The sequence below is a fragment of the Chenopodium quinoa genome, unplaced genomic scaffold, assembly GCF_001683475.1.
Source record: "Chenopodium quinoa cultivar QQ74 unplaced genomic scaffold, ASM168347v1, whole genome shotgun sequence".
NCBI classification, from domain to species: Eukaryota; Viridiplantae; Streptophyta; class Magnoliopsida; order Caryophyllales; family Amaranthaceae; genus Chenopodium; species Chenopodium quinoa.
Genome location: NW_018743510.1, coordinates 671,695 through 698,012, shown reverse-complemented (window position 1 = coordinate 698,012; position 26,318 = coordinate 671,695). Strand labels below are relative to the sequence as shown.

Genomic DNA, 26,318 nt, shown 5'->3' with positions numbered 1-26,318 from the left:
GCTCACTAAGTCACTACCAAATGTTTTTGTACTGCACAAGCCTACAGCTTAAGGACAAGAAGAGGGGGGAAAAAGCAGACTGAAAAGCATATTTTGTCAGGTACTTTGAAAATTGATTAACGGCTGTAACAGATCCAAATCTATACAAGACAAGAATGGCTGAGCCTTGTTACAGTCGTGAGCCTACTGCTTTGCTAGCTTCCGATACAGGTCGATAATAGGGATGCTAGTGAATTATTAGATGATGATACTTGTCCAAGTGTTAGGCTCGGCTAGTTTATGAAGGTTTGGGCCGTTTGGCTGGTCTTTGAAGTGTTTAGTTTTGTTGGGTATCGAATGTAGGTAACAGAGGTAAACGAGGAGTTCCAGTAGGATTTAGGTCTGGAGCTATAAGGAAAGGAAGTAAAAGGCTTCTAATAATGGCTCAAGTCCTGTAAACTTATGACATATTTGAACCTTTCCATCTAGAGTGTTTATGGGCGACTCTAGGGAACTTGGATAAAAATATGGCAAGCTTTTTCAGCTATTTGGCACATTCGATGATCAAAAACAGACTACAGAAATCTACATTTTAATTGGCATTCTAGAAAACAATAACTAATGCATTGCAAGGTCTGCAACTAAAAGGCGTAAAGAGGAAAACAAGGATAAGCTAATTGCATGAGCAAGCCGAGCAACTAGCAGTTATCAAAAGAAACAATCAGATTTCAGCAGTATACTACTCGTATTAGATTACTATTTACAAAATACAACATTTAATGTTTAGTTGATTCAACTTAAATTATGGTTGGCGTAGTTTAAATCGTATAGATCTGGATAATTTCAACAGAATGAAAACTGTTAATTGTCTATACAAATCCTATTCATAATAAATGTGGCAGCTCAAAGAGTGAGCTTACCCAAATTCTTTGCATTTCTGGAAATTCCATGGCTTGACCCTCTGTCTTCTTGCTCATCACCAGGTAGAGCCCTATAACATGAAGAAGCCTCTTCTTATCTGAAGCTCCAGGCCTTTCAGTCAAAAACTGCTCCCAGAAGTGGTCATTTACTCGGGCAGGTGCAGCAGGAGTAGGATCCTGGTTATGACTCCGAGTCTCTTGTGATGATGAGGAATTGGCAACATTACCAATTGGATGATTGTTCTTTGAAGCCACCCCCAGTCCATCTCTATTACTACCGCTGGCATCAGGTTTTGTCCCTTGAGATCCACTAGCATCCACGTCCATATGGGTTGCTCTACTTGAATAGGCATTTTGATTGAGTTGTACAGGGGAAGAAGCTAATGAAAGATTCAACTGGCAGCATATCACATCACATTCTTCTGCTGACACCATGTTTTGCTGCAAAGATGGCAAACCTGAACATTCCTTTACTCCAACTTTGTCCGACAATGAAGCATCCATCTTAAATTCCAGGCATGTTCCAGCGTCTGACAAATCGAAAGTTTCTGTGGCAAATGGCAGCGTACATATACCCAATTCTGCATCTTTTGGGTCTGTCCCAGATGATCTCCTTGTTGGACTTGCCCAGTCTTCATTTGAGCTATGTGTACTATTTGAGACCAAATTCATCTTAGAAACAGCTGTTGACAGCTCTAGTTTAAGTTTATTCGACAAATCTTGCTGATAAATATTAGCAACCTCTGGTCTGCAAAAGCTTTGGTTGTCCCCAAAATTATTCTCCCCTGCTGGTAGGAAGTGATCGGATCGGGGCAACCGCCTCTTCTTGTTATATGCCGTGAGGTCCATAGCATCTATTTTCTGAGAAAGATGTTCAACAAAAGCAGGATTTTGAACTGCTTTTTGCAAGTAGGTAATTAGCTTCTCTTGCCTTTTCTCCATATCGCAAAGTCGCAGCGTGACATCTTCAAGTTGAGACTTTGCCGCACAATGGTGCATATTGAAACCTGAAACTTTTGCATCAAGTTCATTTTTCTCACGATTGAGCTTTTCCATCTCTTCCTCAAATGCTACTCTCTTTCTGGATCTGGTGGAGGATGACTGTGGCTATGGACGGGCTTTCGCCGGTGGATATTTTTCAAGAGATGCTTCTTATCTTTTATAAAATCATCATTCAAAAATTCCCATTTTTCTGGGTCAATCTTCCGAAATCCCTGCCAAAAAAAAATTAATGTATTTTATAGGAATTGACCCTCCTATTCAGACCAGGGAGAACAAGCCATTCGACAACACAATCAATCGGGTGATCTTTTCCCCTACTATGGATCCCATACTGCCTCCCATAACTAAACATCCATAACACCAATTGCTACAGGAATACCGTTTAGAACAAAGTTTGGCTTTCAATCAGCCTATTAATTCCTGAACTAATCTTACAATCAAGCAAGTTCTTAAATTCGCATAGATAACCAAAAGTCCAGTACAATAACACAATCAACACTTCAACAACACCTATTAATATAAACAATCATCATAAAATTCATAAGAAATTGAATAAAAACTACAAATTTCCTCAAAAACGATTAAAAAACCTACGATTAAGCACATTAATCAACATCATCCTAATAAACAGAACAAAAACTACAAAAGTCCTAAAAAATGAATCAAAAATAAGATTAACGCAAATTAATTAACATCATCATAAGAAACAGAACAAAAACTACAAATTTCCTAAAGATAAATCAAAAACTAAGATTAAGCAAATTAATCAACATCAACATAAGAAACAGAACAAGCCTATCAAAATTCGACATAGTTGAATCAAAAACCTAAAATTAAGCAAATTAATCAAAGTAGAAAACGAAAAAAAATTGAGAGAAAATTACATAAGTGTTGAGCTGACGAATGAAACTGGAGAAATTGCTATGCTTGAAGTAAGTAGGAAGCAAAAGCCTAGCAAATTCAGGAGGATTCCAGACGATGAAACTAGTGTTGGAATCACTCCAAGATACGATCTCGTTGGTCGACGGATCGTCTACCATGTCGTATGTCTTGAACAGAAACGGCGCCGGACCTCCGCCACCGCCGCCGCCGCCATTGCCGGAAGTTGAGGTTTCCATGGCTGAAACTGTGGAAGGTCGAGGAGAGAGGAAGTGAGAGGAGGAGGAGAGAGAAAATGAAAAGGAGTCGTTGTTGAATGAGTGCTTTCCCGAAATAATGTTGAGAAGTGTTGTAATTCCACAAACACAGCCACATTTTTATCAATTCTAAATATACTGTTCACGTCAGCGGTTTAATTGATTATATTTTTTTGTCCGGTTTTATCACAAAACCACTAATTCAAATGGCGGTTTAGATAGGAAAACCGCTAAACCGCTATTTAAAATAGCGGTTTCCACCTTATAATAATTATGCTAGTACATTTTAAAAAAATAAAAAGCCAATCATCTTTTTCTCTCTCCTGCGTTTCAAACCAAAGTTCCATCATTCTCCATTGCTAATCCTTCTCAAATTTTATCTGACAATTTCATTATCTATTGCTTCTTATCATCCTCAAAACCTGTTGGTTGGTGGGCTTTTGAATCAATTTGGACATAGATAAATTAAGTTTGGGAAATTGATTATCTTGCAATTCTCTCTCTTAACCCTAAAATTTTAATCACTGCTATGGGTTACGTACTGTCGCCATCACCACCATCGTTGTGCCATCGCTGCCATCACCACCGTAGCTGAACCGCTACCTCATCGTCACAAGCTTTTCCGCCACTAGGTTAATAATGTATAATGTGATTTTTTATAATTACAGTATGTAAGATCTAACAAAAATAAGATTTGATTTTTTTTTAGTTTGATTTAATTTGAAGTATTATCAATCATAGCTCAAATTTGATTTTTTTTAGTTTGATTTAATTTGGAGTATTATCAATCATATAGCTTAATTTCAATATGTTCTTCTGAATTTGTCCCTTGATTATAGTAGATTTGATAGCTTATTTCAATAATTTTTTTTTATTTACATAAAATGGAAAACCGCTACTTCAGTTAGCGGTTTTTCACATTTGAAAACCGCTAATTAAAATGGCGGTTTTGGGTTGAACCGGATTAACAAAAATCGAATTAATGCTTAGATGATGATGTGGGCAATATAATGGGAATTTGTAAAAGAATGGCTGCATTTATGGAATTACATTTTTTGGGAGCATTATTGAGGGAAAGAGCTCTTGTTGAATAAATTGTTTTCTTTTTTTTTTTTTTTTTTTTTTAGGTTTTCTATTTTTATGTTCAAAGTTGTCGATTTTGACTTCTTTTTTTTTAAGACAAAATGGTGGATGTTATTCATGTTAAGTCAAAAGTCTTGATTATTTTTTGAATGCAAAGGTTGCAATGTTTGCTTGAACTTTGAAGCTTTTGCCCTTGGCCATGGCTCCAATCTTTTTTTTTACACACTAGAATAATAGTATCATTAATATATGGACATACGACATCTACAATAATAATAATAAAGATTTGTAAACCACAGATCTAGAGAAAAGAACATAACTTTTACCATCAAAATCATTACTACTTTGCATATCGGGCATAACTCACGTTCCACCGCTTCAAACTTGACGCGAGCAGTGATTTTCGATGTCTTCGCATCTTTCCAAGTAGAGATCTTCGCAATCTGCGCTGATGTTTTGATCGTAGAGTTGATGACGAACCCTAAACCTATATGAATTCAAATCACCTTCTCAATTATTGTTAAAACCCCAAAAATAAAATTCTTATCCATAGATGAAAATCAAAATCCCAAAAAATTGGGAAAATCTCAGAACAATTGGGACAGACTCTCACAAAGGGAGTATATAAATAGTGTTTAAATATTGATTAAGTATTGATATTTTTTTTATTTTTTTTCAAAGTGCTCGATTTATCTCGAACGAAAATTAAGCAAGGTAGAATCTTTTTTTTTTTTTTTAATCATCAGAGTATATGAATAGTGTTTAAATTATGATTGAGGCTATTGAGCTACGGGTAATGACTTAAATTTTCGAAATTGATAATTTTTATTTTTTATTTTTTGGGGAATCTGATAGGGAGATCATTAGCAACTATTTATCTTTTTTCTTACAAAAATAAAAGCAAGATTTATTATCCAAGCTTTTTACAGGTACTCTTTGTTTCTAAAATACTATAAATTTTCCTCTTTTCAGTTTAGAGGTGAAGTGGATGGTTCAACCACCCAAATGCCCTCCTTGGATGTCGTGGAGTCATGCAAAACACCCCGAACTCTCCTTTTTTTTTTGTCCAAAAAAGTCGTTAAATTTCCAAAACTAAAGGCCTCCATGCTTTTTGACCAATTTCGGATAATTTTTCCAATTTTGAAGAGAATATGTGGGTTATCCCTCAATGTCATTTACGTAAGTTTGGAGCTAAGCCAAAACAAATCTCTCAGTAGGGCTATAATAAAGTCATGAGAATGAGTATTGTTTAATATGTGGCTATTTAGGAGTTATATTGGATTGGTAGTGAAATTTACAAAATATGCATGGTTCTAAATACCAACTTGATATCCCGAGTTCCTATTAAGAAGGTGTCCTTCATTAGATTATCAATCATACTTACACTCATTAGTTACCAAGTTATCATACCATTATGTTTTTATTGATACATGCATGTATTACTATACAATATACATGGGTTTTTTATCTTCTACGGAGTATAAAATATATAAAACTTATAATACGTCCTACTTATTACTAGCTATGTACGTAGGTACCACGCCACTTAGCTTATAAGGAAATGACGAACTTCGAATAATTGGAACATACGAAATGACGAGCTTCGAATAATTGGAACATAATAAATTGCTAAGTGAAAATTTCATATGGATTTGATGATCATAAAATAAAAAGTTAATCTTACTAATATTACACACACAAATAAGGAGTACATCATAATATCATATAGCTAGCTAGTACAAAGACTACAAACTAAGTTACACATAATAGTTGGGCATTCTTTATTCTTTTAACATAGAATTGAAACTCATCTCATAAAAGCATAGCAACAAAGTTTAGCCATATATCTTACACATATAAACCTCATATAAATAATGAGTTTTATGAACAATGATCATCATAATGATGGTGGCCGTCGTGATGGTGGTGATGGCCTTCGTGATGACCATGATGGTGATGATGATCGTGATCATAATAATCATGGTGATGACCACCATGATGACCATAACCATGGTGCCCTCCATGATGATAGTCTCCATAACCATATGGGTTACCACCATAGCCATATGAGCCTTGCCATGGTGATGTGTGTTGATGCCCATATCCCCATCCCCATGTCATATTTCACAATTTAAATCTTTACTCTTTTAATACATAGAATTGAAACTCATCTCACAAAAGCATAGCAACAAAGTTTAGCCATATATCTTACATAAAACCTCATACAAATAATGAGTTTTATGAACAATGATCATCATAATGATGATGGCCGTGGTGATGGTGGTGATGGCCGTCGTGATGACCATGGTGATGGTGGCCATGGTGGTGATGATCATCATAATGACCGTGATGGTGATGATGATCGTGATCATAATAATCATGGTGATGACCACCATGATGACCATAACCATGGTGCCCTCCATGATGATAGTCTCCATAACCATATGGGTTACCACCATAGCCATATGAGCCTTGCCATGGTGATGTGTGTTGATGATGCCCATATCCCCATCCCCATGTCATATTTCACAATGTAAATATAATCAATTGCTTGTAATTTGGAGTAAGAAATGAAAATAATGTGGAATCTGATCTAATTTTTTTGGTGTGTAGGAAATATACTTGTCTAGTGTACGGTATTTATAAAGAGTATGTAGGTGCATGCATGAGATAATCGATCATATCGAGAATATAATTTTTGGTGTTATGTGTTATTCCCTCCATATTACTTTATTTCCAAAGTGGTTGATGAAACAATAAAGTATTGGATTCATCTCTTTGATTAAAAAAAATAAAAAAAATCTTTATTCCTAATTATGGCTACATGTCTCATATTAATTGAAAAAAAAATACATAAGAATCTATGCTTATATAAATTAGTGGAAGTGGAAGAAGAATAAGTTCAAGCCGCAAACATCTAGATAGAGTTTGTACTTTGTAGTGATAAAAATTAATTAATACAAATATTTTTTAATAAAAGCATATTAAATTTGTATATTCACATTAGAAATGGTTGTGTATGAATGGATATGATGGATATTGCTTGTATGTTAATTTGATATATTTAATTAAGCCATTAATTTACTACAAGTACTTAACCAATTAAAAAAAATTTTAACAAAATATATTCGGCGTTAAAGTTTAAAATTGTTTATCATAAAAAGTCAAATTTGGTTTACTAAAGAGAGGCCTTGTATTACAAATTCAAAGCAATTGTAGATGCGTTTTTTGCTATAATTTCATGGAATGTTGAGGATATATATGGAGTAATTCTATCATGATATGACTCTCTATCAATTGCAACAAAGTTTTTTTTTTTTGAGAAGAATTTGATTCTTTGAGTTTGTAATGAATGGTTGTACAACACTTTAGTCACTTAAAAACTTTTTACCTACTAATTGGACCAAAAATCTAATCATAAAATTCCCCTAAAAATATCACACTAGTAAAGGTATAATGAAGTCGACAAAGATCATGTAATGTAATTACACATAGAACATACTAGTATTGGTAACTATTGGGTATTTTGTAAATGAAAAAAGAAAGAGAATTTATGAGACAATTGTTAGTAATTAAAAAGTGAAATAGTTGATTTTTTAAAGATAAATTTTGAATTCAATACCATACAATTGGTACAAATAATTAACATGCAATTATATTTGCACAAACTAGTTAGCTACGAAGTAGATGATAAAGTAGTGATCAAACACATGAGATAAAATTGTTTCCTCTTGTACTTGATTTGGAGGTGACTAAGGTCCATGGTGAATTTCACATTGCCTTTTGATCTACAATTAAAATACGGTCTCCGTCTTTTAAAGAACTTCATATCTTGCACCCGAATTGAACATTCTACGTCGTATGCTACTATCCGTAACCGTATCCACATCCGAACCCATATCCGTATAGTTTTAATTAAAGGATTGGACTTAGACTAGAGCATAGTAATGGGTTGTCTACCTCTCCAACACAATTAGCCCATAATTTTTAAAGCCATAATTTTTAGACTTTATATGCTTACACATTACAATCTCTCTGTTTTAGCTGTGTTTTTCCGGTGAACTGCAAAAATGGCGGCAAATTCCGAGGTTAGCTTTCCTACTAATCATCTTCAAAATTTTCTCATTTATTGTTTCTGTAATCACTATCGTTTTCTTATTGCAAATAGAATACAGGGGTTAGATCGTTTCAACTTTTTCAATCAGCTGATGAGAGCAAGAATTAGGATGATTAATTTTGTAGGGTACCCTTCCGTTTTTTTATTGGTTATTCTCCGATTTTAAATACTATTCATAATACTTCCTCTGTTTCATTTTATTGGTTATGTTTAGATTTTAAACATTATTCATAATACTCTCATCCGTCCTAAAATATATGAGACATTGGAATTTTTTCACTATTCATGTAATAGTTTTGATCATAATTTTTTACTAACATAATAAAAACATATTTTATCATAAAATATGTTGTTAAATAGGTATATATATAAAGTATTTAAAATAATAATTTTCATTAATATTTAATTATATACAAATAAATTCAAAGTAGTGCATTGACATGTGTGCAATGTTGACTGTGTCATGTATTCTGGGATAAAGGGAGTATTAGATAATCTTCAAATTTACTCACAAAAGTAAAATAATCACGTGAGATCATGTTTGATTCGTCAACGAATGCTCGATTAATTTTCAATCGTTATAATTTTAAAAAGTATGTAATGAATAATAATCAAATAGGTGTATTGACAAACGTGTAAAAGTCAAAACGTATCCAATAAAAAGCGACAAAGGGAATTTTGTGAAAACTTAAGAAAATTTTACCAACAACTACCATTATAATGATTACTTTGAGAACAACTACCATTTATTTATTTGTAAAAAAAAAAAAAAAAAAAAAAAAAAAAAATCTACCACAAAAACCTTGAGTAACACAACTACATTTAATTTCTTGGCAATAATTTCCAATTGAGGGAGTTAAAAAATCGGTCGTTTCAACGACGAGGAAATGGAGGAGGGGCGGTTTCATCAACCTGAGAAGGGAGGGGCTATTTTAGGGATTCGGATTAATAAATTAAAGTGAATTTTTCTAAAAAATAAAACTTAGATTTTGGAAGCGCCCAATATAATAGATCGAAAAGCGAAGACAAGTCGAATTCAGGGTTAATTGGAGGATGAAATGGAGTCGTTTGACTCTTGAAATTGCCCTTTTTAGTCTCTTTAGTTTTAATAAAAATGTGTTCCTTTAATGGAAGTGGTGTTACTTATGTTTGTTGGGAGATGTAGCAAAATTTCAATTTCAGATTTACATAAACCCTTGTTGAAGGAGGATGGTAGTAGGTGTTGTTAAACTCATTTGTATGTGATATCAGTAAAAGTCATTACAACATCATGACCTTGTATGAGAATATACACTCTCTCTGACCCACAATATAGTTTCTGTTTTCCTATTTTAGAGACCCAAAATGTTGTTCCTATTTCTATTTTTGAATAGTACGGAAAGACCATTATACCCTTATTTTTTACTTTATTCATTGAACTTCCTAATTTACCCTTAACTTATCCACTTGCATTGTACTTTTTTCACTTCCTCCCTCTAACTTTTGTCTATAATTGTACTTTTCACTCTTTTCCCCTTAAATTATCCACTTGCCTTGTACTTTTGTCTAGCTTTTTTCCACTTCTCCTCCTATTTCTTAAATACCGTGAAAGAAACACAATAGGAACTATATTATGGGACGGAGGGAGTATAAGATATGGTTTCGTCAGATCACAAAGAAATGTGATTGACATGTATGAAGCATAGATCTCAAGAAGATTTTATCCATTTGAATTATTGGGGTCCCTTAGGGTAAGACATACTGATTTTGGGTTGTCTCCGTCATTTTAGCAACATTCATAGACTTTTAATTGTATGTTAGAAAATACCTTGCACAACACGAAACATCATCACCAACTACCCTCGTTCTATCAATAGTCCCATTGCATGTTTAAATGCATATTGGTAAGTCTTATATGCGTTGTCCTCACTCGTTGTAATAGCTTAAAGGTAAATATCGTATGAAGCATAGATCTCAAGAAGATTTTATCCATTTGAATTATTGGGGTCCCTTAGGGTAAGACATACTGATTTTGGGTTGTCTCCGTCATTTTAGCAACATTCATAGACTTTTAATTGTATGTTAGAAAATACCTTGCACAACACGAAACATCATCACCAACTACCCTCGTTCTATCAATAGTCCCATTGCATGTTTAAATGCATATTGGTAAGTCTTATATGCGTTGTCCTCACTCGTTGTAATAGCTTAAAGGTAAATATCGCTAATGACCTTAATTGATATTGTGTAAGGGCTTCTTATGCCAATAGTAACTTATGTTAGTTACCGTCCTTTCGTTTGTTGTAAACTCAGTTTAATTAATGTGATTTCAGCTGTTTTTTTGTTTTTTTAAAAAAAGTCTACAGAACTTACAAAGAATTGATACAAGCTTTAGTGTTGAAAATATTTAAAAATATTTAAAAGATATTTACATAGAACCTTTATAAAACCCACATATCTCATAATTAGACAATCATATAAAAACCTGCCTTATTTATTTGTCAGACGGATTTAACACATATTATAACTATGGCGGGTCATGGCTTTTAAAGGCCTCCATTCCTATTTCCTACCTCTCCGAGTTATTTAATTGAAGTGCACTCAACGTTCTCCATTGAAGCGTTCTCCGTCAAATCTAATTCTTGGATACCCCATTGAAGCAGCTTCTAAGGTAAGTTGTTGTTGTTATCATCATATCAATTCACAATCTAGGGTTTTAAGGTTTAGTGAGAGTGAAAAAAAATGAAGAAGACTGAAGCTGTGCACTGATAGATCCTTAGAGAAGCTAATCCTTCATCAGTTTGAATTTCCTTCATCTTTGATTTTTGTTTGTAATTTTTCCATGATAAATTAAATGGAGTCATAATCATATTTTGAGTGTATAAAAAGTTAGAATTTATTGATGGCAAACTATATCTATCATTTTGCGAATCAAAACGGATTAGAAAGAAATACTTTGTATTGAGTTGGTGGACTAGGCTTCCTATATATCTTAAACTTAAGGCCCTAAATATCTGAACATCTCCTCGACTTGGCATTCTTGAAATTAATTTGGTTCATTTTATACTTTTTTAGTGTTTCACAATTATCATGGTTGGTGTCAACTGTCAAAGAGTCAAAGATGAATTAAGTTTAAAATTTGTATATTAGCATTTTAGGATTTCTATTAACTTTGCTAGATTTGTTTCTGCACTCAAGATAGGATGTCTGTGGTTCAGAGTTGTCAACTCTGCTCTACAAGTTATATTGACTCATTTCTGAGCTCGTTCTCCAAGTTTCAAGGTGTTCCTATGCCACTACTTAGGTACAATTACACTGGTACTTTTGGTAGACGCAATTATTGCTCAACCCAGAATTTTATTCGGTCATGTTCAATCAATGAGCAGGACTTACCTAGGACTTCGAGTTTTCTGCTTAGTAAATATAAAAATCAGGGATCCTCTAGTCAAGCATCCTTTTCCAGGTCAAACAGAACTGATGAGAATTCCATCCATACATCATTTTCTCAGTCAAATAGTGATGAAAAATCATCAAGTGCTTGGTTAGAGAAGTGGAAGGAAACCCGCCAAAGAAATTCTCCCAAATCACCCCAACTTGCATTGAACTATAGAAGCAGGGATAATATGTTGAATTCGTTTAGTTCTAGCAGTGACTCATCTAGTACTCATACCAGTGGTAGTACTATGGATAGGATAGTAAAAAAATTGAAAAAGTTTGGCTATTTGGATGATGCCAATGAAAATGATGATAACCAAGAAAGGATGATTGAGAAAGGGTCAGTTGAGGATATATTCTATGTAGAAGAAGGAATGCTCCCTAATACACATGGTGAGTTTTCTGAGAATTTCTCATTAGGGATAGAGCAAGGTTTTGACAATGAGGACGACGTACGATTCCCATGGGAGAAACCTGCTGCAAAACCTGAGGAAGCTAATTCAGTCATAAAGAGAAGCAGGACTTATATGGCTGAGCTTACTCTACCAGAGTCTGAGAGAAGGAGGTTAATGCAATTGACTTTAAACACGAAGCAAAAAGTGAAGATAGGTGGTGGAGGCGTTACACAAGCAGTGGTTGATCGCATCCATGAGAAGTGGAAATCTGCAGAAATAGTGAGATTGAAAGTAGAGGGCCCTCCTGCACTAAATATGAAACGTATGCATGAGATTCTTGAGGTTTGCATCTTATGATTTTAATCTCCTTTACTTTTACTGGTATTTATTGCCTTGCAATTTAATTTTGGTTGCTGTCTCTCTGCTTAGCTGAATGTTGTCAAAATCGAATATAATATATATGAAGAAAGTGCTAAATTGCCCTTTTTTGTATCTTTGTGGTGATAGATCATTGTGCCTATTCTGGGGACCTTTAGACCATTATGTGGAAAATGATGAGACACATAGGAGGCACTGCCATGAGGCTACACTTGCACTTAGTCATGATTTTTTTCCTCATAAATCTATGTTTTGCACCATAATCGACCATCAGTACTTGCGATATACACACATTTATACTTGATTGCAGAAGGTTCATTACTAAAAATCTTTGAAATGGTCATAATTTTCCTCTACTTGTCTAAGCACTTGTCAGAGTATCCTTTTGTACCTCGGGTGTAATAACCATCATATCCTTGTTTAAATGTTTTTCTTATAGATTGTTTGAGATACTCCACATTCTCAAAAATCAAGATAGTCCGTACATAAGTAAACATTATGCATCTGTTTTAGTGTTTCATTTGTCATTTTGCAAATATATTGAATATCTTAGTAAATGATGCTGTGCTGAATAAGCATTATAGGACTTAAAATCACTGTGAAGCAAATCTTTGGTAAGGCTTTACTTGCCAACTCTTAGTCATTTCTGAAGAGAAACAATTAGTTTCATATCATATGCCAATGTGCAAATGGCTCAAGAGTCTTCACAAATGATCTCGTGGTTGAATGAACATGAAGCACATAATCTAAAGGAATAGATATCCTATAAAATTCCCCGTACAAAGTATTTTGTTTATGGTAAAGGTCTTTCCTCTCAACTCCCATGATCTCAATTCTCAATAAGTTATTAACTCACTTATCATCAACATAGTCACTGAACTTCATTGAAAGTTAATGACAATTTATAAGTGGGAGTGTGAGATACTTGGTTAGCAATCAGTTATCATTGGAATAGGTAAAAACAAACTGTCACTCTATCAAGTTAGCCTATTCCCCCCCTCCTTTTTACTAGTGTCCACTATATGGCCATTGATAATTGATACTTGAGCCTATTGTTGAAGGAGATGAAAATTCAGTTACTCTTTGATTAAAATTACCTTTTCAATTCAACCATCCTTACCATTATTCTGGCAATCACTTTAATTTAATCTTTAAGAAAATGAAGTAAATCTCATAGATACCCTATAGATCTCATGGAGTGAAGGTGACTGTTAAACTTTATCAGTGATTTCTGATCTTACAGACTATATTCTTCGAATTTATATCAAGAGTTCAAGACCTTCTTATAGAACAGGATTCATGTTATAACAGCAATATATGTGAAACCTACTAACCTAGTCACTAGGTTAAATTACAATCAACAGAGAAAGAGAAATAGCATGAAAAGCTGATTGGGTGGACAGATCAGGTATGTTGGCTCATTCCAGCAATGTCACTACTGTTGTGTGCATGCTTAGCTTGTCCTGAAACTTGTTGAGTTGTGGTGCATGTTTATGATCACAAGAGGCTGTTGTTTGTAGTCCTTGAATATGAGACTGGAACATCCAAGATTCTGTTTGTCATGACTCGTGTCTACAAGCACAAACCTCTTTATCCTTTGTAAGTCTGGAGCATCGAAGATTTTTCCTTAGCTATTAAAACTTTCTCCCTTCCTACTAGCTCTTCTTATTTGCTGAACCTGTAGAGCTATGGAAGAAAGTTTATTTATTTCCATGAGGCTGGAAATTTATGTTGATTGTTCATTACTATCTAAATACATTAACTGTAGTGTCTTATCTCTTCTTATATAGAATAGTGTGACTTCGTATTTGGGTTCTCTTGTCATTGCATTTTTGTTGATCTTCTTGTATATATGGCTTGTAACCTTTTAGTTTCCTGTAAGTTTATTGGCATTATTCTTCATTTTCAATCCAGAGGAAAACTGGTGGTCTTGTTATTTGGAGGTCAGGGACATCTGTATCTCTATATCGAGGAGTGAGCTATGAAGTTTCTGGGCGTACATCTAAGATCCATGGAACTCAGGTTGCTGGCCGATTGTTGCTTGATCAGAATCTTACAAAACCTTCACAAAATGATTCTTATGACAGTAAACATTCTCCAGAAGAGGGCCTCCACAGAAATGATGTCGATAAAAAAGATTCTGAATCTTTAACTAATGTAAAGTACGAGGATGAAATAGACAAGTTGTTATCTGACCTTGGGCCTAGATATGCGGACTGGCCTGGTGATAACCCATTGCCTGTTGATGCTGATTTGCTCCCAAATCTAGTTCCTGGCTACCAGCCACCATTTAGATTGCTCCCGTATGGATTCAGACGTACTCTTGGAATGAAAGAGTCTACATCGTTAAGAAGGATTGCTAGAACACTTCCCCCTCATTTTGCTTTAGGTATGTTGGCTCTTCTACTTACTTGCTTCAAGCTTCTTAGATTTTTGCTAACTGTGTATTGAGGTTGTCTTCAGGCAGAAGTAGGCAACTAGAAGGTTTGGCAGCCGCCATTGTTAAGTTATGGGAAAGAAGTTCCATTGCAAAGGTAGCGCTGAAGCGTGGTGTTCAGCTTACTACAAGTGAGAAAATGGCTGAGGAGATTAAGGTGAGCTAATGGATATTGATTGCTGTGTTTTATTTCTTATTATTTAATATTATTAATTTCACTGCATAAATTTTTTTTGATAAGCAATTCTTCCTGATCTAAATTGGAGTCTCTCCAGGATTATTGAATCAATGTTCATTAATAGTTCGGCAGTTTGATATTGTCCGGTGTCCCAAGTGCAGTCCAATTTTACCAAGCTGTTGTTTTACATTGTCTTATATATATTGCAGAGGTTGACTGGGGGAGTAATGCTTTCCAGAAACAAGGATTTCATGGTATTTTACAGGGGCAAGGACTTTTTATCATCAGATGTCACTGAAGCTTTACTAGAAAGGGAGAGATTGGCGAAGGACCTTCAGGATGAAGAGGAGCTGGCACGAACAAGAGCCTCAGGCTCATTTATACCTTCTGTTGGAACTGGGGAACATTATGGAGCTGCTGGTACACTCTCTGAAACTTTGGATGCTAATACTAAGTGGGGGAAGAGACTTGATGGTCACGAGGCAGAAAAGGTGCTGAGACAAGCAGAAGTAATGAGGCATGCCAAACTTGTCAGGAAGCTAGAAGGGAAGCTTGCTTTTGTAAGTTCCTATACTTTCTTTTGATGTGGTGGAAGAGAAAGGCAATGACTTCAAGTGACATTTCTTTCTCTTCTGCTCTTGTTAGTGACACACTCTTACATGCAGGGTGCATGTGCTGTGCCTACACACTAAGTTTTCTTTCTTATAAAGAAGATCAATCTCCCTTGAAGAATAAAATAAAATAAGACTTCAAGAGTGATCAAGTAGCCCTTTCGGGCTTTCGGATTTAATCAAATACCAAAGAGTTAGAGAATATTATTTAGGGAAGTAATATATGAGAAACATCAAACAGACTCATGGTGTGTTTAGCTCCCTTAGAAATACTTGACAGTTGAAGATTCTTCCTTGTGGGAGGAAGCGTTGTCCACAACTAAAGAAATGAATATGGAAACAGTTCTATAAGAATTTTTTACACGCAGTGTTTCCCCTACTTGATTATAGTATCAACAAGTTATTTTAAGTGTTTTCAGGCTCTCATGTAAAGATTTCATGCATCTAATCTGTACTTTAGTACATATGTCGCTTATAGAGTAGTTAAAATGCCTTAGAAATAGACTTTAAGTACAATAACATGTCTTTTTACACACCATATATCACCTACATTTTATATAATTAACCAGGCTTTTGTTTAGTACGATTGTTGCATAATACCCTTCATGTAATATGCCTTTGTTTAGTACGATTGTTGCTTTATACCTCAGAGATGTTTCTAAAAGTACAAGCGGAATCCCACAACATGCACCTAAGTGAAGCTTTAATAAATATGCATAAGCTTCTACTCACTACCAAGATGCATTTTAAATGTTGCTGATAACCTCAACCATAGCCAATATGATTTCTTCTCTTCTCTGAGCTTTCCAGCTGATCTCTTCTCAAAACATTCTAGAAATGGGGTATAAACCCTGCTCAAGTTTTGAAAGACGAAACAGATTTAAGTAAAGCCTTTTTAGTTAATGAAATTATGCTGAATATAATAGTTTAGGAGCCTCGTGTGGGTTAGGATCTACAGAGAGGTTTGTTGCATAGAATGTTTTGCCCCTGAAGGAAGTGAAGTGGAATTTTTGTCCTCCTTTTTTTTTGGGGGGGGGGGGGAATTGCTATTGGCTGGTCCTACCCATCTTTTTTGTCTGAAAAATAATAAATTCACAATAGAGAAGTAAAGTGTGTTTAAAGGTATTAAAAGTAGAATCTTCATATTCTTCAATATGAGGAAGCAATGAATCAAAAGGGAATATTGTATATGTTTGATTGAGATATAATTGGGCATTTGGATAGTTGATTGCATTTTGGATGATAAAGAATGTTTCATGCATAGTTTAATTATTCCTGATGCCTGAGAATTTTTTCTTTTGAGTGTGTCCTCACGCAGTTATATCTCTGTAAGTTATCAATGATTGTTTTTTTACTCACTAACTCACATTTTATTTCATGACCATGTTCTTTGGTCGGAACAATATCTTACATGTAGTGTATAATTATACGTGCTTCCATGACATAAAGCTCTAAAATTTTCTGCTAGGCTGAACGGAAGCTGATGAAAGCTGAAAAAACTTTGTCAAAAGTGGAGGAATTCTTGAAACCAACAGATCAACAGGTGGATTCTGGGAGTATTACTGATGAAGAGAGATTTATGTTTAGAAAGCTTGGTTTGAGAATGAAAGCGTTTTTACTTCTTGGTATGACAAATTACTGAAGTTTTTACATTCTTGATCTGGAATATTAACTGATACAGCTTTGTAAATTTACTGTTTCAGGTAGGCGTGGAGTTTTTGATGGTACAGTTGAGAACATGCATTTGCATTGGAAATACCGTGAGCTAGTTAAGATCATTTTGAAGGCAAAGAATTTTGAAGAAGTTAAAAACATTGCTTTAGCACTTGAAGCTGAGAGTGGAGGCATCTTGGTTTCAGTTGACAAAGTCTCCAAAGGCTATGCTATCATAGTTTTCCGAGGAAAAGATTATAAGCGTCCTCCTACATTGAGGCCAAAGAACCTCTTGACTAAGAGGAAGGCTTTAGCACGTTCTATTGAGCTGCAAAGGCGTGAGGTATTTTTCTGCAATAAGTTACTTATTAGAGGGTGGAGCTAGTGATTTCACTTGAACTTTTTACTGGTTGGAACCTGGAACTAGTAGCTCCACGCTTTTGTTTTTGATGACTAGTGCCAAGTTTAGATTTGTGTGATTTTACATATTTCCTCCGTTCTTTTTTAGTTGACAGATTTTGACGTTTGAGACTATTCACAGTCTCTACTTTGACTTGCTTTCATGATTTAGCTAAGAAAATACATAGTCTTTTGGGATCTTTTTTAGTTCTCAATATATATTTTCAAAATATTTACTTTTTAATTGAAGATATTAGCAATTGAACTTTTGCATTAGCAAATTTGATAAAAGAAATGTGTCAACTTAATTAGAACAGAGGAAGTATTTAAACTATTTTCTAACTGATAGTACTAAATAGAATGGAGATGTGATTATATGGAATGCCTCATTTAATTCCAATAAAGAAGCCTAAATAGAGGACCTGGATCTCAATATATTCATATTGGTAGTAAATATTTCTTTGACTCGTGAAGTAGCAGTTGTACATGTACTAGCTGAGTAGGTGACTTTCTGAAGGTTGTTATACTACAATAATATGTGTGTTCAATTGCTCAAAGAGGTTAACCTTGCAGGTCTTGTGTTGTTACCTGCAACTCTTAACTAAATAATAAGTTAATATTGTTATTCTAATTTAGTGTGGGATTATTTACTTTACAACTGCTCAGCGGACCTGAATTAGCTCACGGCCTGGCTTGGTCTAGTCTGGAGTCAATCCTTGGACAACTAGGTCAGACAGGCCTGACTCTATACCTGAGTTGGCCCAGGCCTAGCCTAACCCAGCTCGGCCTATGGCTAAATCTAGGATGATGCTATCTTCTTCCATTGTATTCATATTTTGTTCTTCTGCAAGACCCATCCTTTTCTCCGTTCCCCGTTTCTAATATCCTGTTCTATAAGCTACACATGATTGCATGTTAGCAGTTTGTACCCCTTTTTTTTTTTTCCCCTAACTTATTATCTATACTCCAGCATACAGAGTATTTAAACTTGTTTCAAATTTTGTGAATCTTTAACCAAAGGCCTGTATCCTTTGTATGGATTCTCAGTCTTAAATTTGCAAAAGATGGGTTGACTCTTAGTTCTCTGCCATAGGATCCTTGCCATTGAGTGCGGGTAACATAGGTCCCAGCTGCAGCAATCTAAAAATGCTATTGTGACATCATTTTCCTTGCACAATGTTGAGGAAACTGGGTTTGAGATTCTGATATTTATTTGTAAAACTGCGTTTGCCTGGTAATTTTTGTGCAGTGATTGTGCTTCAAATAACGATAAAGAGAATAAGATAAAATTGAGATTTTTATATTAATTGTTTATTTGTAATGTTATTTTAACTGCTTGAATTTTTTCCTATTTTCTCTCATGTCATTTCATAAGATTATTTTTTATAGGGAGAGGTGTCTTCATCATAGTTTTTTTTTTTTTTTTTTTTTTTTTTTTTTTTTTTTTTTTTTTTTTTTTGAGTAAGGGTGTCTCCATCAGATTACCTTTTGTCTGTCAATATTTAATCTTTTATAATGAATCCATTACCATTACTGTTACATACAGGCTCTTTTGAAGCATATTGCACAGTTGCGGCGGAATGCAGAGAAACTAAAATCTGAAATCGTAAGGCCTCTGTAGTATATTCTATATTCCAGCTTGTATGAACTGTTCCACTTATTTCATCTTTCTCTACTCCTAACTGTACTAACCTTGACTAAACTATATTAGGAACACATGGATGTCATGGAAGAGGAACACCAAAAAGAAGTGTTTTATGATAGATTAGATGCTGCGTATTCCACGGAAGATGAGGTCAAATAGTAGTATTTCTCATTTTCTTGTTCTCTAGATGCTAGTTCATCTTTCTTTTAACTGACTGGTATTCTATAGGAGGAAGAAGATGAAGCATACCTAACAACCTACCGTGATGAAGGTGACGATGGTGAAACTGAGAGCTCTGATAGTCTCACTCTGTAAATACGAATATCAGTTTCAGAACAATAAAGCAGCAACATTGCGACAAAAAAGGTAAAATAAAAGTTTTAACAGGACCTGCAGAATCCCCCTAAATTAGGATGTGCATTCACGTTATCTTTTCTTTTAATGTTTCACAGGTGGGATAAGATGAAACAACTGGCACACTTGACAAGGGAGGAGTGATCATGAAGGCGAGCATTCGCTGCCTCTTTCTTCTATGAGTTGTGAGGCGAGTGTTAAAGCGTGATGTCTCCTGTAAAGCTGCATCACAAAGAGGGTTGTAAATAATTTTGAAATTGTAAGGATGGATATTAAGTTCAGACACAAAAGTAGTGTACAGAGACGAGTAGCATAGGAGTATTTTTTTTTATTTTTTTTTATGGGAAGCTGTTGGTAACTTTAGTATTATTTTAACTGTTTATTTGTTTAAGGGTATGACAATTAATCAATTGTTAATATAATACGTACTTTCGTTTTTAATTATTCGCAATAAAAATATTATTCGTAAAATAAAGAAATTTATTGGTATATTTTAGGTCTTTAATTAAATTTATCGTCTTTTGAGTAGAGAAACATAAAGTTGTAGATATCATATCATCACTTCTAATAATAAGAAGTAAGTATTTAAAAATTAATGTTGATTTATTTATTTAAATAAAAATTTCAAATCGGGACATAAAATTTGGAAAGACAATGGCGATCTAGCATTTTTTAAAATTAATATAAATAAATATATTCATAGAAATTATTACAAAAATCATATAAATACACTTTTATAATTATTTAAATAAATAAACTTTTGTAATGACGCATAAAATAAATATAAACGAAATAATAATTTATATTTTTATGAGATTAATTAAACTTTTCTTATGTATATAAGCTAAATCATTATGAAAGTGTTTATTATTTAAAAATTAAACTACGTCATAAGATATGCCATGTTAAAGAAAACAATTATATTAAAAATTATTTATTAATTAACAAATTACGTAAAATTACATATATACTATTTGATATATATAATTATATGTATTAATAGAGTATTCTAAACTTGTTTAATTATTTATTTTTTAAATGTTTGTAATAATTTTTTTTAATAATAAAAATAAGTGGAATAATGGTAGGGTAAAAAAAAAAAAAAAAAACAAAAAAAAAAACAAAATAACCCTCAAAGTTTTATATATGTCATCACAAACATTAATGTTGTTTTGAGTTATTTTATATGTCACCAAAAAGTAAAGTCAATATATATTATAATAAGATAGCTATACAAGTTGATAATCAAATTTTTTAATTTTTTAAAATTTTTTTTTATATGAATGTTATAAATCTTCAAACTCTTTAAAATTATTCATTCTAATTTCATTCAATTAAGATTTATCAAAACAGTTTTGGAGATTTTTCCGAACACAATGGAGGAGATTTTTAAAGATCGCACTTCACAGCAGAATGATCGTGTCTGTTTTTCGTGGTTGCCGGCGACATATGTGCTCCGATCGGAGTTGAAGTAATTTCTGCGGATGTATATGAAATAGCAAAAACCTTAATATTGATTGCAGCATGAGATGTATTTTCTTGGGGTTTTTAAATTTTATTTAATATTAATTTCAATTGAATTGATGTAATTTATGGTTTTAAATTGTTCTTGTATTATTTACAGTCCAAGTAACACAAAAGCAGTAACTAAGCAAGGTACAGTAATGCGGAGTGGATAATCTATGATAGATAGTAATAAGTTAGAATGCGGAGGAGACAATCTATGATAAATGGTAAGAAGTTGCAAGATATAATCTATAATAGATCGATCTTGTTAAACATATTTTGAGCTCTTTTATATTTTATAAGAGTGGAGAGAGACTTGAAACTAGTAAAAAAAAAAACATTGTGAAAAAAGAATACAAGTGGCTGGAGAAGATTGTGAGCTAATTTCTAATCAACTAATTAAGATTCAAAAAAGATAGTGCTAATTCATTCATTTTAATGAGTTAGATGCTTTCATACAGGTATGGATAATTGATGTAGTAATATTCTCCCTATGTTGTATGGATAATTGATGTGGTAGAAACCCTAAAACTTGAGTGAGAATATCTTCAATAGGATTATTCCATGGTTGAAGGCCATAGGTTCAAACCTAGAACTTTATAATTGTGTCCAAAAATGTTATTTGCTATCAAATAAGTATATGATGGTGGAAGAGGATAAGAGGAATCAGGAAAGTGGTGGATAATGAATGATGCAAAACTGCATGGAGTATTTTCTTATTGCTATTTGTACTACACCATATACTTTCGAACTATTAGATATGATAATATTGACCAAATTGGTAATTAAAAAACCCCTAGTGACAATTTGGCAAAAAAATAACTTTGGCGACAATATGGTAAAAAAAGTTAACTCGAAGCGACAATTTGGTAAAAAAATTTATTCTCAGGCGATATTTAGACCAAAATATCTAATTTTTTTTTCTAGACAAAGTATTCACATTTCCTAATTCAATTCGTTATTATATTTTTTAAAATTATTTTTGTCATTTTAAAATTTAATTAATATGTCATCTTGTTTTATTTTGCTATATCTCGATATCAAATTTATTTTCAACCTCATTTTTTAAGAAATCGATAATATGGGGTAGAAAAATTATGTGAAAATTAATAATTAAACAATAATTATTCTTCAAATTGTTAATTCTGAAAAAGGGGTTGGAGATTTTGGTAAGAAAACCTTGAAAAACGAACTAACTTATTAAACATTTACGAGTAGTTTGTCGGAATTTTTTGTATATTTGGGTTAATTGTCGTCAGAGATGATTTTTTTTTTTTACCAAATTGTCGCTTGGGTTTAGCTTTTTTTTACCAAATTGTCGCCGGAACTATTTTCTTTACCAAGTTGTCGCTAGGGGTCTTTTTTATTTACCAATTTGGTCAATTGGCCCACAAAAGCTATAAAATTTGATACTAACAATGGAGACCTTGCCTTTCATGCCCCATAGGCCCACACCATTCGGTCTAAACTAGTGAACTACGAAATTTGGGATTTTTGCTTGGTAACCTGGTACTTGTTACGGGGTGTTTCCTGGTAATCTTGTCAAGCTAGCATTTGCCTCTAAGTACAGTAAGGCTAACTTATGCTATGAGTCTTTGGTTTTCCTTTGGTTTGAGGGGGTTTAGGGGAGGGGGGGGGGGGTGTTACATAAAAAAAACATATATTAACATGATAGGCCATTGAGAATGGACATTGTACTCGCTTACAATAATGGGTAACTTATTTTTGTAGAATGTAGGATACACGGACTAAAATGGAGCTTAGGCTTTGAAACAATGTCTTCTTTTTGTTTTCAAAGTACCACGCGCTACTTGTTTACATGATGATGATGGGCTAATGTACCTGTGCATAATTGATTGAAAATTAGAAATGGCTCAAATTTTTATTTTTTTGTTTTGTTGATAAACTGCAATTATATGGGATTCATGAATTAACTCTTGTGACATGCTCAAATGATTACTAACAAGCATATGAGAATCGGAGTTGTGTTGTTTTCCCTGGTATACTTTGGGCTGTCTTGTTAATGTATGCTTCTCTACATCCATATACATTGCACACTAGGTCATATATTGCACTAGATTCTAGATAATGTGCCGCACCAATATTGTCACATATTTAAGTGTTAAATTATCTGATGCTATTGGTTTATCATGTGGTCAACTGTCTGAATGACACCTTTACATGACTTGTTTTGAATTTTATACAATTTCCATGTTTCATGGGAACAATATTTCCATCATTTTCTGCACTAGAGTTGAATAGTATGTATCCAAAATCAAATTCAACGTCTTAGTGTTTATGCTTTGAGCTAGAATCGAACTCATAACCTCCGAGACATAAATATAATACATTTACCATCTTAACCAACTTTTATTCATGTTTCAAATTTCACATAATATTATATTTTCCTTTCATTTATTAAGGAAATGAGAGGTAATATAATTCATTTATTTACAAAAAAAAAAAAAAGTGACACCCGAGTCTGAACCACACATTAACTAAGTAACTATATATACAAACAGTCGAACATAATTATCATATTAAAGAAGTACACACACTAGCAACCTGGGACATCGTTCAAGGCACACACTAGTTTTTAACATAAAATATTGATAGGCAATAATTAGATTGGTTGGAGAAGATATAAGAAGCCCAAATAACATTAAAAAGGTGTATTTTTAGATTGGACCACCTACGGATGAATGAGAGCAATCTTTATAAATTAAATCTTTGGGCCCAAATCCAATCACCAAACCCAAATTAATTATACTCGTATCATGGAAGCCTATTGTTTTAATTTTCTGATTTACTTGTTCTTCAAGCTTTTTATTTGTGCATCTATATATACTACCTAAATTACACCCGACACCCTCACTCTCTCTCTGTTCAGGTATTTTCTCGCTCTTCCCAATGTTAATTTTTTTTTTTTTTTTTTTTTTTTTTTTTTTTTTTTTTTTTTTTTTTAATTTGTGAATTTGTTTTAGTTTTGTGGATCTTACTTAGGGTTTGAATCAATTAATGGCATTGACGATAATTGTGTATGAATCGTGAATATTGGTGTTGTTGGATTAATTTAGGTTGCCATGTTTTATTTTTATTTATAATCAATCGAATTTTAGTAAATTTAACTTGTCAAATTATTTTTTTTTTGGCACTTGATTCATGTGATGTTGATGGGTAGTATGTTGAGTTGTGTTGTATTATTATCGACGAAATCGTGCGATTTAGGATTACCGTGATGCGGCAATCTGTACCGTGACACGGTAATTTTTACCGTGTCGCAGCAGTCCTGAAATTTCTCCAGGGGTTCTGTATTTTTCTCGTTATAAGCTTCCTTCGTTTTTCTGAAAAACCATATGTGTTCTACATACGTTTTAGCCCTGGGGGATTTAAGCTCTATCAACCCGAACACGTTCATAACAATAAGGGTTCGTCCAAGTTTTTAAATACACCCAAACCATGGAGTCGAGTTCGATTTCATCACGAACTTGCAGAGCTGCCCGTTAGCATACACCCTCAAGGGAGGCTGCCTTGTTAACGCGTCCAAACTCTTAACCATGGTACCCTTTTGACACCCAAATAAGCTTGACCATAGTCGAACATAGATAATGACTTTAGGTTGCGAACTTCATTGCATCATGTGTGACAATGTGCTTATATGTGCATATTTTTATTGATTTATTTATTTATTATTTTTTTTTTCTTATCTAACCCTACTTTTTTATTAGAGCCGAGTCATAGTTCTTTTTTTATTTTTTTTTTTTTTTTTTTTGAGTCAACCTGGATTTTTATTCCCGTATCCTGCACAAGTGTTAACTTGTTTTGGTCATAGCCGGAGTTCTAAAAAAAGTTATGTGTCGTGCCACCTTTGGATCTGTAGCCCCGAGTTTTATCTTTCATTTGGCATTGATTTCGTCCCAATCAGAGTCACAGATCAAAAGGTATAACTGAAATACTACAGCCTGTCCAGTTTAGGAGTTCCTTTTAATTAGCGTCCAATTTTATTTTATTATATTTTATTTTTTTTAAATCTTTTCATGTCAAGCTAGTCTTAACCAATCTTCTACTTCTCTTATTCTTCTAATCCATGTCAATTTGTATAACATAGGATTTGTAGATTTTATTTATTTTATTTTTGTTCTTTTCCTATGAGTCTAAACTCTTCTAGAATTCCAGTCCTCTTCCTAGTTTCTTGTGATTATTGTGCTAACCTTAACGTGTGTTCTTTGTATTTGGTTGTGTTTGATCTTATTTATGACTAACGATTGCTAATGGACAGTTTTCACCTAGTAAATAGCATAAACATTAAAATTGGACAAAATTAATCAAGTTAGTTTGTCTTTTAGTCTTCCGTGCTATTTGGTCCTTGCGTTTTTCTTTTTTAATTAACGTTAGCATGTCTGGCTAGCCATACGATCATATCACGAGTCTTAATAAACTCACCTAATCACACTTGTTGAGTCGTTGCACACACTTTGTCTTCGAGTCATGCACTATTAATTGTTTATGATCGTATACTCGGTTCATGCATGTGTCATTTCCTGCATAATAAAAAATGATTGGAGTTTCTCTCACCTGTTTTCAAAATTATGTCTTTCCCCCTTTCTTTCTTATTTTGAGCAATAAGTCAAACCATCAAGTGAATTTGTTTTATTTTACAGTACTTGGTCAAGGAGTAGGGGTAGATTGGTGCGCTTCACGTCACTACCACAACAACCTCTTAGACCTAAGAGACGTTTAAAGAAAACTTCACCATCTCCACACTTACTATCACCTTCAAACCACTTTCAATTCATTCCAATGGCCACTAAAGAAGATATTGAGGGCATTCACCATCGAGGCACTTTCTGCCATGATGCAAACCCTTACCACCAAGGTCAATACCAAGGAACAAACCAAAGTCACTGTTGCTACAGTTGACAAGATAAAAGAACAAGTGAGCAAAATTTCTAAAGAGTTCACCTACGTGGAACAAACTTCCACTACTTTGGCTGTGAAGGACAAGCTCCCTGAAAAATTCTCCACTTCTGACATACCCAAGTTCAAACCTACTGACAATCCAATATTCCATTTGAAGGCCTTCTCTACAACCATGGCTCTCAAGGGATTGG

The 26,318-nt window shown here is 33.7% G+C and overlaps 2 protein-coding genes across 3 annotated transcripts; one reads left to right on the top strand and one right to left on the bottom strand.

The window, feature by feature from the left end:
- Positions 1 to 678: 678 nt before the first annotated feature.
- LOC110739663 (heat stress transcription factor A-5-like) lies at positions 679 to 3,187 on the bottom strand. Its single transcript, XM_021920118.1, is given in 4 exon segments — positions 679 to 995; positions 998 to 1,976; positions 1,979 to 2,113; positions 2,786 to 3,187. Coding segments are annotated over 4 exon segments (1,461 nt in total). The 5' UTR covers positions 3,020 to 3,187; the 3' UTR covers positions 679 to 882.
- A 7,556-nt stretch (positions 3,188 to 10,743) lies between these two features.
- LOC110739662 (CRM-domain containing factor CFM3A, chloroplastic/mitochondrial-like) lies at positions 10,744 to 20,123 on the top strand. 2 transcript variants are annotated; one of them, XM_021920116.1, is made up of 11 exons: positions 10,744 to 10,887; positions 11,396 to 12,388; positions 14,339 to 14,813; positions 14,888 to 15,018; positions 15,249 to 15,599; positions 17,119 to 17,275; positions 17,354 to 17,646; positions 19,249 to 19,308; positions 19,414 to 19,497; positions 19,576 to 19,713; positions 19,800 to 20,123. In XM_021920116.1, exons 2-10 carry the CDS (start codon positions 11,420 to 11,422, stop codon positions 19,660 to 19,662), a joined length of 2,607 nt encoding a protein of 868 aa, XP_021775808.1. In that variant the 5' UTR covers positions 10,744 to 10,887; positions 11,396 to 11,419; the 3' UTR covers positions 19,663 to 19,713; positions 19,800 to 20,123. The 2 variants fall into 2 exon arrangements, with proteins under 2 accessions (XP_021775808.1, XP_021775809.1); XM_021920117.1 differs by having other exon boundaries at positions 10,744 to 12,388.
- Positions 20,124 to 26,318: the final 6,195 nt, after the last annotated feature.